The following is a 14,434-nucleotide window of genomic DNA, read 5'->3' as shown; positions in this document are numbered from 1 at the left end:
TGGAACAAAACATTGATGGAACTATTCATTAAAAATTTCTTTTGTAACCCAACCTTTTTTTGTTTGCCTTCCAGTGCACTGGTAATGTGTTAAAATCCACACCTTTCATTGCCTGCTGTCTTAGGGATCGATTAATGAGTAATGGTTTTAATATACAATCTCCTGAAGCATTGCTTGAAAATAATAGTCACACAATTCTTAGCTGCTTTAAAGCCATTAACACTTGTTTGTAATTTCGCTATATAAGTTCTACTTAGCATTTTTTTTGCAAAAAAGACCGGTCTCATCTGCGTTTCAAACTTGATCAGGAGTGTAGCTGCCATTTTCAATAATTTTGGATAGTTTTGAAAGAAAATTCCCTATCTGCAGATGCGGCTTCTCCTTTTATTTTTACATTATGAAGTGTGCATCTTTTGAGAAATTTTGTAAGCCAACCTGTGCTTGCAGAAAATCTGTTTGTACAATCGTAATGCTTTCTGTTTGATGACATTTTCATCTAAAGGTATTCCTTTATGTGAGCAATCTTCTATCCACGTTACTAGGGCCTTTTCCATCTTCACTTTTATAATGTCTCTCATATACGATGACGACTTGGCACCTAATTTTATTCCATAAAGAACAGATTTTCTAATAGTCACCTCATTTTTCTTAATCATTCTCACAGTTGCTTCATTCAATCCAAAATATTTCCCTAAGGATGTTGAACCTTCTTGAGCTGCTACACAGTCTAAAATTTGGATCTTAGTTTCTAAAGAAATAGCTTTTCTTCTGTCTGACCGAATTATCTGACATTGTGATTAATGGGGTAATGTTACAAAATTATCTGAAATGTAATCAGTAATTAATTTTACTAATGTGATATTAAGCACACAAAACTTGAAAATTTAATACATTCCTGTATAACTATTGCACGAACCAAACTTTCATGAACAAAACACAAAATGTGTAAACATAATTATAATGGAAATAACTTTCTAACAGAACTGAATTCAGACAGAAATTTTAAAAATAAGGGCCAGTTTGAACCATGTTGAATCAAAATATACCATGTAAAAATAGAATTGTTTTTGTTTCTGAACCATGTTATTTAGAAATTGTGTAAAAAAAAATAGCCATGTAAAAAGAGAATTAGCTTATTTCTAATGTTCCATTCAGCAACCATCAAAAGTGAAAAGCTTACCTGTTGTTGATTTTGCCACTTTACTCATTGACCAAAATCAGCAGTGCTTCAACTAACTTAGAAGTGCAAACCGAAATGTTAACTTTTAAGAAAAAGGTTGTCTGGTAGTTCATTGATCATTTTTTTTACCAATTTCTCCAGAAGGCATATCAGGTGACCCAGAAGAGATTTTATTGTCTTGCCAACTCACGGTAGTCCTGTTCTGCAAGAGCATGTTTGTACTGAAGCAGAGAAACAAGTAAAAAAAAAAAAGTTGCAAAATTTCCAAAATTTGTTTTATTAGTATAACCTGTTGCAGCCTATAGTACCCCAAATTGACAGAGAGGTGAATAGAAGAAACTTGGTTACATTGGATTTTTGAAGAATTGCAGGATATACTCCTTGAGCAGTACATAATAAAGGAAGTTTTCATTAGAACAGAAAAAAATGGGGGAGGGATTTGTTCTTCGAGTTGAACTCAAGCTAGCCAAAGCACGTGTATTAGATTTAGAGAAGAGAGGAGAAACTTTGATGCCAGTTTTGATGAACAATAACCATGGAAATATTTATACAAGCTTCATTTATCAAAAACCAGCCTGCATGAAACAAAGAGAACAAGCATTGGTTCAAGAATTAGGGATATCATCCTAAATGTAAAAACATTTGATGGATGGTTGGATGAATTTGTTAATTGCATAGAGTAAATACTACTTCAGAGGTTTTCAGTATGCATTATACTTTTACCACAAACTGCTATGCTACAACAGATTCCCAAAACATCTGGGCATCTTTGGATAGAACTCGATCTTTTAAACCACAATCTCATTGACACAGCATCCAAGCTAAAAACACAAAACAATATATTGCAAAAGCTATGCAGAACAACTTGGGGTGCCTCAGCAGCAACGTTTTGCTGCACTGCTCTTGGTATCATTTACTCTGCAGCTGAATACTGCTCATCCATATGGCTGAATAGCACCCATGTGTGCTTTGTCGATGCTCAGCTTAACACCACTATGTGCCTTATTTCTGGAACTGCGAAATCAACCCCAACCAACTGGCTTCCAGTGCTAAGCAACATCCCACCTCTGCAGATCCAACTTTCTTCTACATGAATACAGCAAAATCATGGAAATCCAAGATTTCCCAACCAGGAGACATCTAACTCCTAGAATATAAATAGGCTAAAGTCAAGGCACCATCCAATCTTAACAGCGAAAAATCTTGCAGAGACAAGTTTTAACATGAAGAAATGGAAAGAGTCCTGGTGTAATACTTCAACAGGAGACTTCCATGAATTATTTGCCCCAACACAGATTCCTTCATGTTTTGACCTACCTTGGAAAACTTGGTCTACCTTTAATGGAATCCGCACCAATCATAGCAGATGTGCAGGCCACCTTTACAAATGGGGCATGATTGCCTCGCCCAGGTGCGACTTGCGGACTTCATCCATGCTACACCAAGTGCAGTTGACTGGGTAATCAACTTAGACATACAGTTGTAGTCTATTCTTCAGTGTCTCTTTTATGACTGTGTTATGTGTTTTTATAGTGCATATGTCTATTATTATGTTTATATTAAGGATTAATGTAATGTAATTATGTTGGAGGTTTAATGGATTTTTTACAACACTCAAAAAGAATTAAAATAGAATTTAATACTTCCTATATTTCGTCCTAGTCACTAGGACATCTATAGGGATTACAAAAACAATTAATGTAACATGCGCACAAAAACTTACAACACTAAACCCAACCACATGGGTGACACTAGAGTCCTATCTAGGTTTCTTGTACAGTATCCTTACAGGCTACCTCAAGAATGGCTGTTAGTAAATCAACAGGAGTTTGTCAGTTATCTTTTTTTTTCATGAGATAATGCATATCAAAAAAAGAAAATAGTAATAAAATGCACACAAATAGAGAGAGGGGGGAAAGGGGGGGGAACATTCTTGGCTTGTATCCAAATTTTTATTATTATTAAGCTACCAGCCAGCATTTAACTGTACATGCAAAAATTTTGCTATATAAACCCAAAATCAGAATAGCTCTTAAAAAGTATAATAATTACCTAATCTGACCACAAATATTATTACAACTTGAACAGCACATAAACCTGTGATCTGTCAGTAAGTCATTTACAGCTTTCGTGACATACAAACCACATGTATAATGTGCATATAGCAGCACTCAATGTTCAAAATGTCCCTCTTTTGCCTTCGCGCACAGCCAAAGTCTGTTAGGCCATATATCGATGGCAGCTACTCTCTCTCTCTCTCTCACTCTCTCTCCCCAGCCACAATTTGAAGTCCAATGGATTCAGATAGGAACTTCCAGATGGCCAGTAAGACGGATATGTGGTCAGGCACATTCATCTCAAATCACTGCTGCATGGTCTCTCCTTGAGTGCAGGGGCTGAGTCCTTTTGAAAGGTCCACTGCCTACCATGAAACAAGGTGTTGTTCAGGTTACAGCATGGTGTCTTGATATATTTGGAGGCTTTAACCCATTTCTCAGAGAGATGCAACTTGGATTGCCCCTCCCAATATGTTACCCCACCAAACCATCACTGAAGCGGGATGGTGACCTCTCTGAATCCTTGATTGTTTAGGCGGTTAAATGATTCTTCTGTGAAGAGAAAATTTTCACTACAGAACTTCTGTGAAGAAGATACGTCTGTCTGTTGTTTGCATACTACCTGAGAAGTGCCTTTAATTTTATCACCCTCTGCTGCATAAGTTGCAGTGTTAGGCAGTGTCCAATAGAACAACGATAGGCTCTCACCCCTAGGTCATAAGTTAGTATGTGTGACATCGTTCTCTGCAAAACGTTTATCCCTCATGACATCACTTTCTGAATTCTCACAGGATTACAGCGGAGCTGTGCCTTCATAGCCCTCACAAACTGTTGCCCTAATGCAGTGTGGTCAGCCATTTGTTTAGTTGTTATATATGTTATTTGTATTGTTATAATGGTTAGTAGTCTGGTACACAAACATCCTACTGATCCTGAATGTTTTTTAGCAAGTTGAAAATAACAGCTGGCTGCTTTCCAACCTTTTGAAGTGTTATTACAGCTACACAGTTCTCATAATCCTATAATCATAATAACTCTCTCTCTCTGGCCAAGAGGCTGTGGGTTTGAATCCTACTAAGGGCATGGAGGGTTGTGATTATCCTACTAACCAGTTATATACTGCTATGACCTGTGTCCTGACACAGTATAACCTTTGATGTCTTTGCATCATAAAAATCAAATAAAAAAAAATAAAACTCCCCATGTTAACCCATACAGCTAGATAGTTCTCTCTTTCCTCTGCTAAACATGTGAATGTATAATAATCTTGCTTTGTCTTCAATTATTTCTTTAAGCATCATAAAATGTCGACTGCCATAATTGTTGGCTGCCGCCATTTGTTACATTCTACTATATCTTATTAGCTCACACACTGTAGTCTAACAAATTTATTTGTTTTGTGACTGCAGTTAAACTATGTATTGAGTGCAAGATTATAAGATTCTAAACTGAGGACAAAGCAGATATTGTTCTTATTTCCTGTTTAAGATAATTCTTTCCTTAAATCAGTTGTGGCTTGATCTTAATTACTTATCAAAAATTAATACCCAACTTTTGTTACTTAATCTTATATAGGTTCGAATATTTGGGGTTAGTGCACTGACGAAATATGTCCAATGTTTACAAACCATTTACTTAATTCAAGAATTCTTATTATACATCTCAATCCACATTAGCATATTTACACAATTGTATCACAATGCATATTTACTTAAAGATGTCTAAATTAGATTTGGTTCTCCTACATTTCTCTTCTAAATGCAATTTAGTACATCCTACTGGTCATTCATACTTATACAATTTGAATGTAAAGCACACCTCGAGTGAGCTTAACTCAATATTAATTTATGCTATCTCATTCAGTACCTTTCTTACTATTATGATATTAGCTTACACAATCTTATTGTAATTATTTACATTGTCACACTAGATATGAATGATTCAGAATTATTACACATCTAAGTACTTAAGAATTAGTTACAATACTTGCAATATTCTCATTTGGCACTGTCCATTATATGAATCTTTTGTCCTCTTCCTTTCTGCTGACTCTCTCTCTCTCTCTCTCTCTCTTGATTTCCCACTGAACTTCTTTGTCTGAGCCGTTGATAATTCTGCACCCTCTTGAATCGAATCCTTAAGTCGACAACGTGGCATCAATGACTGTGTGAAGAGTGGTTCCTATACTGATGAAGATTCCTTTTTCGTGGCAGCAATGGATAGCTCTCTTCTGAGGTATTCCAGCGATTGACAGCAGACTTCTAATGGCAGTGAATCTAGGGAACAAACTAGATTGGAGGAGCCTAAGGACATAACATGCTTCTTCTTTGATGACCAACAGTGGACTTCACATAGCGGTGGATCCAGGTTAGAGAAAGTGAAACCCCTAAGATGAACTTCTTCCCCAATCTGGAGCTTTTAAAGACCCAGACTTTGCATGTGTGGTTTAACAAAGCCTGTCTTTGTTTTAAGAATACAAACAATGACATTTTTTTGTGTAATTTCTTTAGAAGTAAAAACTTGGAAACACGAACATGATAAATTATTTATCATGTGAGATTTTACAAATGTTGGCTGTGCTGAGCGCCACTAATGGAACTGGGCTCATGCAATTCTTTGGGCACCATGGAGGTGTGCAGAAGTTGTAACAGTATTTATGGCAAGACTGTATATATAACCTTATGGATGTTGTATGCTGATGAAGTAGAAAACCAGTGAAGTATTGGATGAAACATTGAACTTTATTTAGGTTGCGAAAATACAAAATTTAATAAAAACTACCTTGCATACAGAATCAAATAAGTAGTAAAAAGTTTTTTCACTTATGAATTAAAATGCCAAGAAATAATATTTTTGTTTAATCCTTCATCCTAATGTAAGCAAACAAAGTTTGCATGCTACGTTTCTTCATGACTAGACTACTTGTAATGGCTTCACATTAATTGCCTTAGTATCCTATAATACAACACATTCAAGCATTATGGGACACACACACACACACACCCTTTAGGGTATGTATAATGCTACGCATTATGGGAAGGATCACCACCCAGACCAGTTTCGACCTTTACTGAGATGAAAGAATAAAGAGGGGTTAATCATAGTCCTGGAGCAACTAGTAGGAGTCAAAGAGAGCCTGATAGTATTAGGAAAAAGAAAAGAGATAGTATGAGAGATTGAGAAAAAGGCCTCAGCTCTTTTATGTCATCAAATAGCCAAGGCCCTCATTTTTTTTCTTTTTCACCACTCATGCAGCTGAATAACCAAAAGACCAATTGAAACTAAAGCACAAAGAAGACTGATATCCTATGGTTATCAGGATATCAAATTTCTCTGAATTAACTGCCTTAAGTTAGCTTTCTCTACCTGGGATTTCTCTCTAGTCATCCCTGCAGTTGATCATAAGACCACATCTAACTAAGAGGATGGAGCCATTTAAAGAATCTCTCAAAGTAAAAATAGACAGAATTTTATCCCCCCCCCTGGTGAATATTGCATAATGTGGATGGCCTACACTACCTTGCCAGAAATTTGTTATCTCCCAGAATGCTTCTTTCTAAATACGAAAATCACCATCTGACTGAACAAGAAAATTTCCATACAATATTCTAAAGCATTTGTATGTCATATTGCTGTTTTTCAAATCCATGTTTCTTCCTAACTTCCCATAAATGGTAGTTTAATTAATTAATTATAAAAATCAAAATTCTCTTCCCATTGCTGACAGGAAGCGGGTACTGCAAAAAAAAAAACTCTGTTCTATTGCAAGTAATGGAATGCCCAACACATTGCATAATCTGTTCCAAATACACAGGGCAAGAGGGCAGCTGTAGAATGCATGTTTTACTGTTTCCAATTGGTAATAGATGTCACAGATTAGATTTCCAATGTTAAAAGTATCTCCATTTGATGTAATTTACTGAAAGGTGACCATATGCAATTCTCCAAGCAAGATCTCTCCTGTTAGATCCTTGGTACCTCAATAAATTATGAAACAAAGTGTTATTGTCAGTACCCAACTGTGGAAGTTCATGGCAAAAGAGGTTTAAGATTTCTTTATACCAAATGTTGCTTTTATTAATGGAAAGAATGTTGCAATTTAGCAATCTTAGAGTTAAACACAATGTTGTAGTATTCGAATAACAGAAATCATCCTCACAGCAATGAAGGCTTTCATCCCTTATTTCGCTTCAAATTCTCAGTCACCATCCTAGCCTTGGTTCTCAAAAAAGTATGCTAATGTAAAAGAAAAAAACTGCTTACCACGAATGGCTCAAGACCAAATCTCCAGCTGCCTATACTGCAGCTTGCAACAGTTGTAAAAGAATCAAGTCCAAGTCAGACTTTGAAAGGGCCAAATGCTGCAAACTCTCCTCCCATCCAAATGGCAGTAGCTCCTTGTGGTTCCTTGTAAAGACCACTGGACACAACTTCAGCCCACCCATGTTTCTGCCATTCACATCTGGATGGTGTTGTAGTTACTTCACCTAAAGACAAGTCCAACTTACTGGCATCACTCTTCTCTTCTAATTCCTGCATTGATGACCTGGGCAAAGTTCCCTCCACTCCACCAAGAATGGGAGATATGAAAGGAGTCTTCTGACAATAAGAAATCCGAAGAACCCTTAATAATCTGAACACAAACAAGGCATCTGGTCCTGATGGTATCCCACCTGTTGTGCTAAAAAATTGTGTCCCAGAACTAACACCTATCTTGTGTTGCCTCTCTAATCTATCCTATTCAGCTGGCATCTACCCTACAACATGAAAGCAGGTCCACATCCAGCCCATCCTAAAGAAAGGTGATAAAAGTCGACTAACAAATTACTGACCAATTGCTCTCACTTCAGTCCTCTATATTTATGGAGAAGGTCATCAGCAACCAATTCTTGAACCACCTAGAGTCATACCAACTAATCAGTGACCAGCAGTATGGATTCTGCCATTCACGATCTACAGCTGATCTTGCTTTCACCACCTGCCTATGGACTCAAGCCATGGAGAAATTGGGAGAAACTCACATGATTACCATCGACATTTCAAAAGCATTTTGATTGGGTTTGGCACAGCCGCTTACTTAAACTGCTATCCTATGGTTTGCCTTCCTCACTCTGTTACTGGATTGCCAACTTCTTACTGGTTGCTCACTATGTTTTATGGTGGACGGTCTACTCTCCTCAGATTTCCCTACCAATGCAAGAATACCCTAGTGTTCTGTTCTTTTACCCACTCTCTTCCTCTTGTATATAAATGACCTGCTCTTTCAAACTTCTGAATCTGTCTATAGCTGTGCTGGTGACAATACACTCCATTCTTCCTTTTCATTCCAACCTTGTAGTGCTCAAATATGACAATATTTGAGCACTACAAGTAAATATAGCACAACAAATAAAACGTTGTACTTGCGACACGCATATTATATCATTGTATCACACACAGTGATAACTTTATATAATCTTTAGAATTGTCGGTTAGTTTCCTAGTTTTTGTTACTTTCTATTGCTTACCAGTGTATCCTTTGAAAATGCTGACAGATATCAGTCAGTGAAACGTCTGATATTAAATTATTATTTACTTGACTAACATACAGAATTAAGTCTTTAATTTATTAATACTAGTGGTCAAGAAAAAGTTCATAATATGAATAGAATCAACGAAATCACAAAACGAAAGGTACCAATCTTGAAAGTTTAAAATGTAGAAACGCTAGGTATTTGAACCATTTGACATTCTTAAAAAGGTGTCGTGGCAACAACGTTATACCAAAATTTCTTCGCCAAAAACAACTTTTTAAGTCAAAAAGAGCTAATAACATTTATCTCAATACAGCATTTGCTCTACTTAGAGAAAGAATTTATCATTCGAATTCATACTCAACCAAATAGACTCTCAATGCTATGAATTATTTACAGACGTTTCTAATATCCTAGATGAAGAAACTTGGCAACTTTTGGATAACATGATTCAAAAAAGTTATACAAAAACTTTCAATCAAAGTAAAAAGACACAAATTAAAAAATTTAACGCACTATATGATAATCACATCAACTCCAAACCTTCCCTACCAGACAACCAAGTCATTGTGAACCAATCTAATCACAGCTTAACAAAACCAGAGATTTCTATTCTCAAAAAAAGGATTCAATTTTGCCTTGAAACCAACTACTATTCCAAAAATGGACTTTATCTGCAACTTAGAGAAAGCCTTTTCGTTACTTCCACACACAATAGCCAATGACTTATGATTAAAAAGCAGCGTAATCCTCTCCACTCCTTCTAGATATTCTCACACCAACCCTAGCACTATGGAAAGAAAAGTACTACTGAAATTAAAGAACAACAAAGAAATCATTATACTGAGAGCTGACAAGGGCAACAACACTGTCATCTTAAATACTAAGGAATATGAAGAAAAGATCAAAAATCTATTATTGGACACATCGGTCTATGATGTTCTTAACACAGATCCTACTCACAAAAACCATCTTGATACCAATGAACTATTACGTGATATGACCAACTGGCCTGTGGACTTAATCAAAAAACTAAAATCTATGCATTCGTTAACTCCAAGACTACATGGTGTTCCCAAAATCCATAAAGAAGGTACGCCATTATGTCCAATAGTAGATGGTATCAATTCACCTACTTACAGACTATCAAAATATCTAGCCAAAATGTTACAAGAACACATTCCCAACACAGATTCTTATATCAAGAACTCCAAACATTTCTTGGAGAAATTAAAAAACATCCATATCTCTGAAGATAATATTATGGCTAGCCTGGATGTCACATCTCTGTTCACAAACATCCCAGTTTCAGAAGTCATCGCCATCTTAGAAAACTTGTTCCCACCAAACATCACCAAGTTGTTCAAGCATTGTTTAACTTCGAACTATTTTACATGGCAAAAAACATACTGCAAACAACTTAATGAATTAGCCATGGGTAGCCCTCTCTCTCTCCTTCTTGTGCCAACCTATTCTTAGAAAATCTGGAAACTCAAATTTTATCCCAAATTTCCCCTAAACTAACCACATGGTTTAGGTATGTTGACAGCATCTTCATCATTTGGAATCACAAAAAAGAGGAACTAATAGATTATCTAAACAAAATTAATTGCTTCCAACACTATCAAGTTCACATTGGAACTAGAAAAAGATAATAAACTTCCATTCCTAGATGTCGTTATTAAGAAACAAACAGACAATAGCATCAACCTGTCGGTATATAGAAAACCTACTAACACTGGACACTAACTCCATTTCGACTCGTCTCATCACATATCCCGGAAACTCAGCATTATCCATATGCTCAAAAAAAAAGAGCTATACAGTGTACCACAGACCCTGGCGACTTACAAGAAGAATTAATGAAAATATCCAGAGATCTATCCCTAAATGGCTACCCTACAAGATTCTCTTTAGTGACATACCGCAAAGACAACGAGATGAAACCCAATACATCAACTCTATAACAATTCCATTTGTTAGTACCGTATCCAAAAAATTAGCTGTTCTTCTAAAACCATATAATATCAGAGTAACCTTCAAACCTATTGAGACCATTCAAAAGTTTATAAGATCACCGAAAGATAGCCATCCTTTCTATAAATACTCTGGAGTTTATAACATACCCTGTTCATGCGGTATTAATTACATCAGACAGACATCTAGAAGTTTTGAAACAAGAAAGAAGGAACACATAGGCTATGTAAGGAACAACAGACAGGATATATCAGGCCTTTCTTCCCACTTTGCCTCTACCAACCATATTATTGAATGAGATATGAGCCATATGCCCTACATACAAGAGAACTACCATTCCAGAACATTTCAAGAAGCTCTACAGTCACCCGTTCAACAGGTAACTTAAATAAGAATCAAGGCCTAATCTTACCAGATATATATGGAAAACTCTAATCAGATCATTTAACCAAAAAGAAATGAACTTTCATGAAAATTACAATAAATTTCTCAACAAATAAAACGTTGTACTTGCGACATGCGTATTATATCATTGTATCATGCACAGATAACTTTATATAATTTTTAGAATTGTCGGTTAGTTTCTTAGCTTTTGTTACTTTCTATTGCTTACCAGTGTATCCTTTGAAAATGCTGACAGATATCAGTCAGTGAAATGTCTGATATTAAACTATTATTTACTTGACTAACATAAAGAATTAAGTCTTTAATTTATTAGTACTAAGAAAATTGAATCAATAAACTTTGTTTTCTTTAATCTTGTCTCTTGCTTTCCCTTTATTAGCATGAGATGATTCCTCATAGTCCATAAATTCTTCTGAGCCTGAGGAGTCTTCATTTGACAATCCACAATCTTCTCCATCTTTACATTTTTTATTATTCCTTCTTCTTTTAGATTTAATTCCTTTCTTTAAACATCTTTTCTTTTTGATGATCTTGTCTGCATATTGATCTGTCAGATGTCTTACATGCTTTTCTGTTTCTTCTCCAGTTTCTCTTTGTATGACAGTTTCATTTGTTTGCATTTTGTCTTGTATCTGTTCAGTTCTTATACTAGGTTCATTATTGGTAATTTCAACTAATGTTGTTCATCTATATTTGACAGGGAAAGTGACTCCTGCAGTTCTGGGATTTTGGGACTGATTTTGTCACACACTTTTTGTGATGTTACCAAGTATAGTTTGTTTGAAATCTTTATTAAACTGAATTGGAAGATCTGGGAACTCTTCCATATATATGCTGTTCTAATTGGCCCTACCAGTGTTCCCACTCTTTTGGTGAAAGTTCTGAAAGGACAGGTGGTAATATGATGTTCAGAGCTTTTGCATTTCTGACAGGGTTTGAGACACTGATTAGTGATCTGTTTGATCTCCATATAGTTGAAACATTTAGCCTTGGGACAGTTGTCACCCAAATGATCATATGAAACACAATGCAGGCACTACCTCCGTATTCCAGGATAGTTCACCATAACTCATTGTTGACAAAATTTGGTACAAGTGTTTTCATATCCATTGTGAAGGTGATCTCACCAGAAAATCAGTTTGGATCATTGCCTGATGTACCGTTTTGTGCGTTACCTCATTTTGAGAATGTCTAGATAAGAATTTCATTATTGTTTTCTATATATAATTTCCATTGGAAATATCTTAATTTTTACTGTTTTAACCTGGCATCTCACCATTACAGGAATTATTGTGCTACCTTGGAATGTAAAACCCTGTAGTAGTTTAATCCTGGTTTTCTACAATTAAATATTTTCCTCTGCCATATGGCATAAAAGAATAAATCTTAGTAGTCACAACTATCTCTCTTGAAACCTTAGTGACCTCTCTCACTTCTTCACATCCTGCAATTTCATTTCCTAAAGTTTGACCCTTTGAGGAATTGGTGCCATTATCTGAGGGGGAAGAAGATTAAAAGAACCTCTGCATTTGATTATAATAGAAACATTTCAGTTGTAAGACTGAAAATTAAATAATCCTGTGATATAGAAACAATTCTAATCAAATGCAAGTATTAACTGCACTACCAGCAATCTTAATATTTACATTTAAAAAATTCAGTGGTAGTGTGTGGTGAAACCACCACTAGCACCAGCAAAATAAAATTAAAATAACAAAGTAGAAACTTTGCCAAAATCCAAGATACCATCAGTGGGAGCCAGACCCAGAAGAGATACCAAGGTTGAAATAATGCAGAAGTCATTTATATCCCATATATAAGAAGTGAGATGTCATACCTTATTATTAAAATACTCAAGATTAGAACTAGTTTTAGAAAGTTTTTTCACTTGGTTATTCTGTCTTCATGACTAGGGTACTTGTATATAGAGCTCATGACTTCACATTAATTGCCTTAGTATCCCATGGTTGTGAAGAAACTTTACGCACAAACTTCGTTTGCTTACACTCAGATGAAGGATTAAACAAGAGTATAATTTCTTGCCATTTTTAATTTAATTTATAAACAACTGAAAAAATTTTCTTAATCTAACTCTGATCCATAGTGTGTTAATAATAAGGTCTTAACCCTTTTCACTGCTTGTATATGGGATATTAATGACTTCTGCATTACTTCAACCTTGGTATCTCTTCCACCATAAAGGATGTGTGCTTTCTGTTATAACTATAAACGACTGCCTCACTATTCCAAAATTATGGGAAATTGTTATCTTCAATTGTATTAAATGAATTGTATCTCTTATATATATTTTATTTTTAACTAAATTTAATTTCAGCCCATTTAATCCATGAATACATGACTATATACCTAGAAGGATTCCAGTTTAACACAGTTGCTCTACTGTTTTCTTATTCAATTCCTTATTGTTGTTCACTCTTTGTACTGATGATGTCTTACAATATGTAAGATGAAATATTTACATAATAAATTTATTTTAACATGGCATATGTGTTATTTATAGTTATGGATACTCCACAGGTTTCATTATACAGGAAAGCTTTGCATTATGGGATACTAAGGTAATTAATGTGAAGTCATTAGCCTCTAGATACAAGTAGCCTAGTTATGAAGAAATTTTAATTTTACTTGCAAACTTTGTTCACATTTGAGTAAAGGATTAAACAAGAATATAATTATTTGGCATTATTAATTGAAATGTGAGTAGTCTGAAAAGTTCTCGGCCTAACAATAAAAAAATGAAGTTATTTCAAAATTATTTTTATTTTTCAACATAATCTCCCTTAAGACTAATATACATTTATTCCAGCGATGCTCAGTGCCATTATCCCGTTCCTGTAGTGATTCTCAGTAAGATCTGAAAAATACCCATCTACAGCTGCAATCATCTCTTAATTTGAAGAAAAATGCTGACCAGCAAGGAAGATTTTTTAGTTTGGGGAAGAGATAGAAGTCAGAATCTGGGGAATAGGTGGATGTTCCAACAATTCATAGTGCAGATCCCTTAATTTTTCCATTGCCAAAACACCTTTGTGGGCAGGTGCATTGTCCTGATGAACGATAATTTTTTTCTTCTGCAAACCAGGTCGTTTCTCATGAATTTTTTCGTCTAGTACAGTTAAAAGATTGGAATAATATTCCATTATTGTTTTACCCTTTTCAAGATGATTAATAAACAAAATGCCTTTAGCATCCCAAAATAGCGATGCCATGACCTTGTCTTCTTTGGCACTGAACAACTGGCTTCTGTCCACTGTTTTGACTGCTGTTTGGATTCTGTACTG

The 14,434-nt window shown here is 35.3% G+C and overlaps 1 protein-coding gene across 3 annotated transcripts in view; it reads left to right on the top strand.

Annotated features, from left to right (window-relative positions):
- The window catches only part of LOC150104537 (uncharacterized), a 195,127-nt gene that overhangs the window by 158,195 nt on the left and 22,498 nt on the right, over positions 1–14,434 (top strand). Inside the window, exon 6 of one of the 3 annotated variants that reach the window (XM_090395744.1) lies at positions 13,654–13,711. The exons of the other annotated variants lie outside the window; for them this stretch is intronic. Within the exon in view, the coding sequence (XP_090251870.1) occupies positions 13,654–13,710 (57 nt within the window). The 3' untranslated portion in view covers position 13,711. The remainder of the gene's footprint in view (positions 1–13,653; positions 13,712–14,434) is intronic. 3 annotated transcript variants of the gene reach the window in all.

This window comes from Typopeltis vanoorti, chromosome 7, assembly GCF_054136105.1.
Source record: "Typopeltis vanoorti isolate ZY-2024b chromosome 7, IOZ_Tvanoo_1.0, whole genome shotgun sequence".
Lineage (NCBI taxonomy): Eukaryota > Metazoa > Arthropoda > Arachnida > Uropygi > Thelyphonidae > Typopeltis > Typopeltis vanoorti.
The sequence above is the reverse complement of the archived record's forward strand: the minus strand, read 5'-3'. Positions and strand labels throughout refer to the sequence as shown.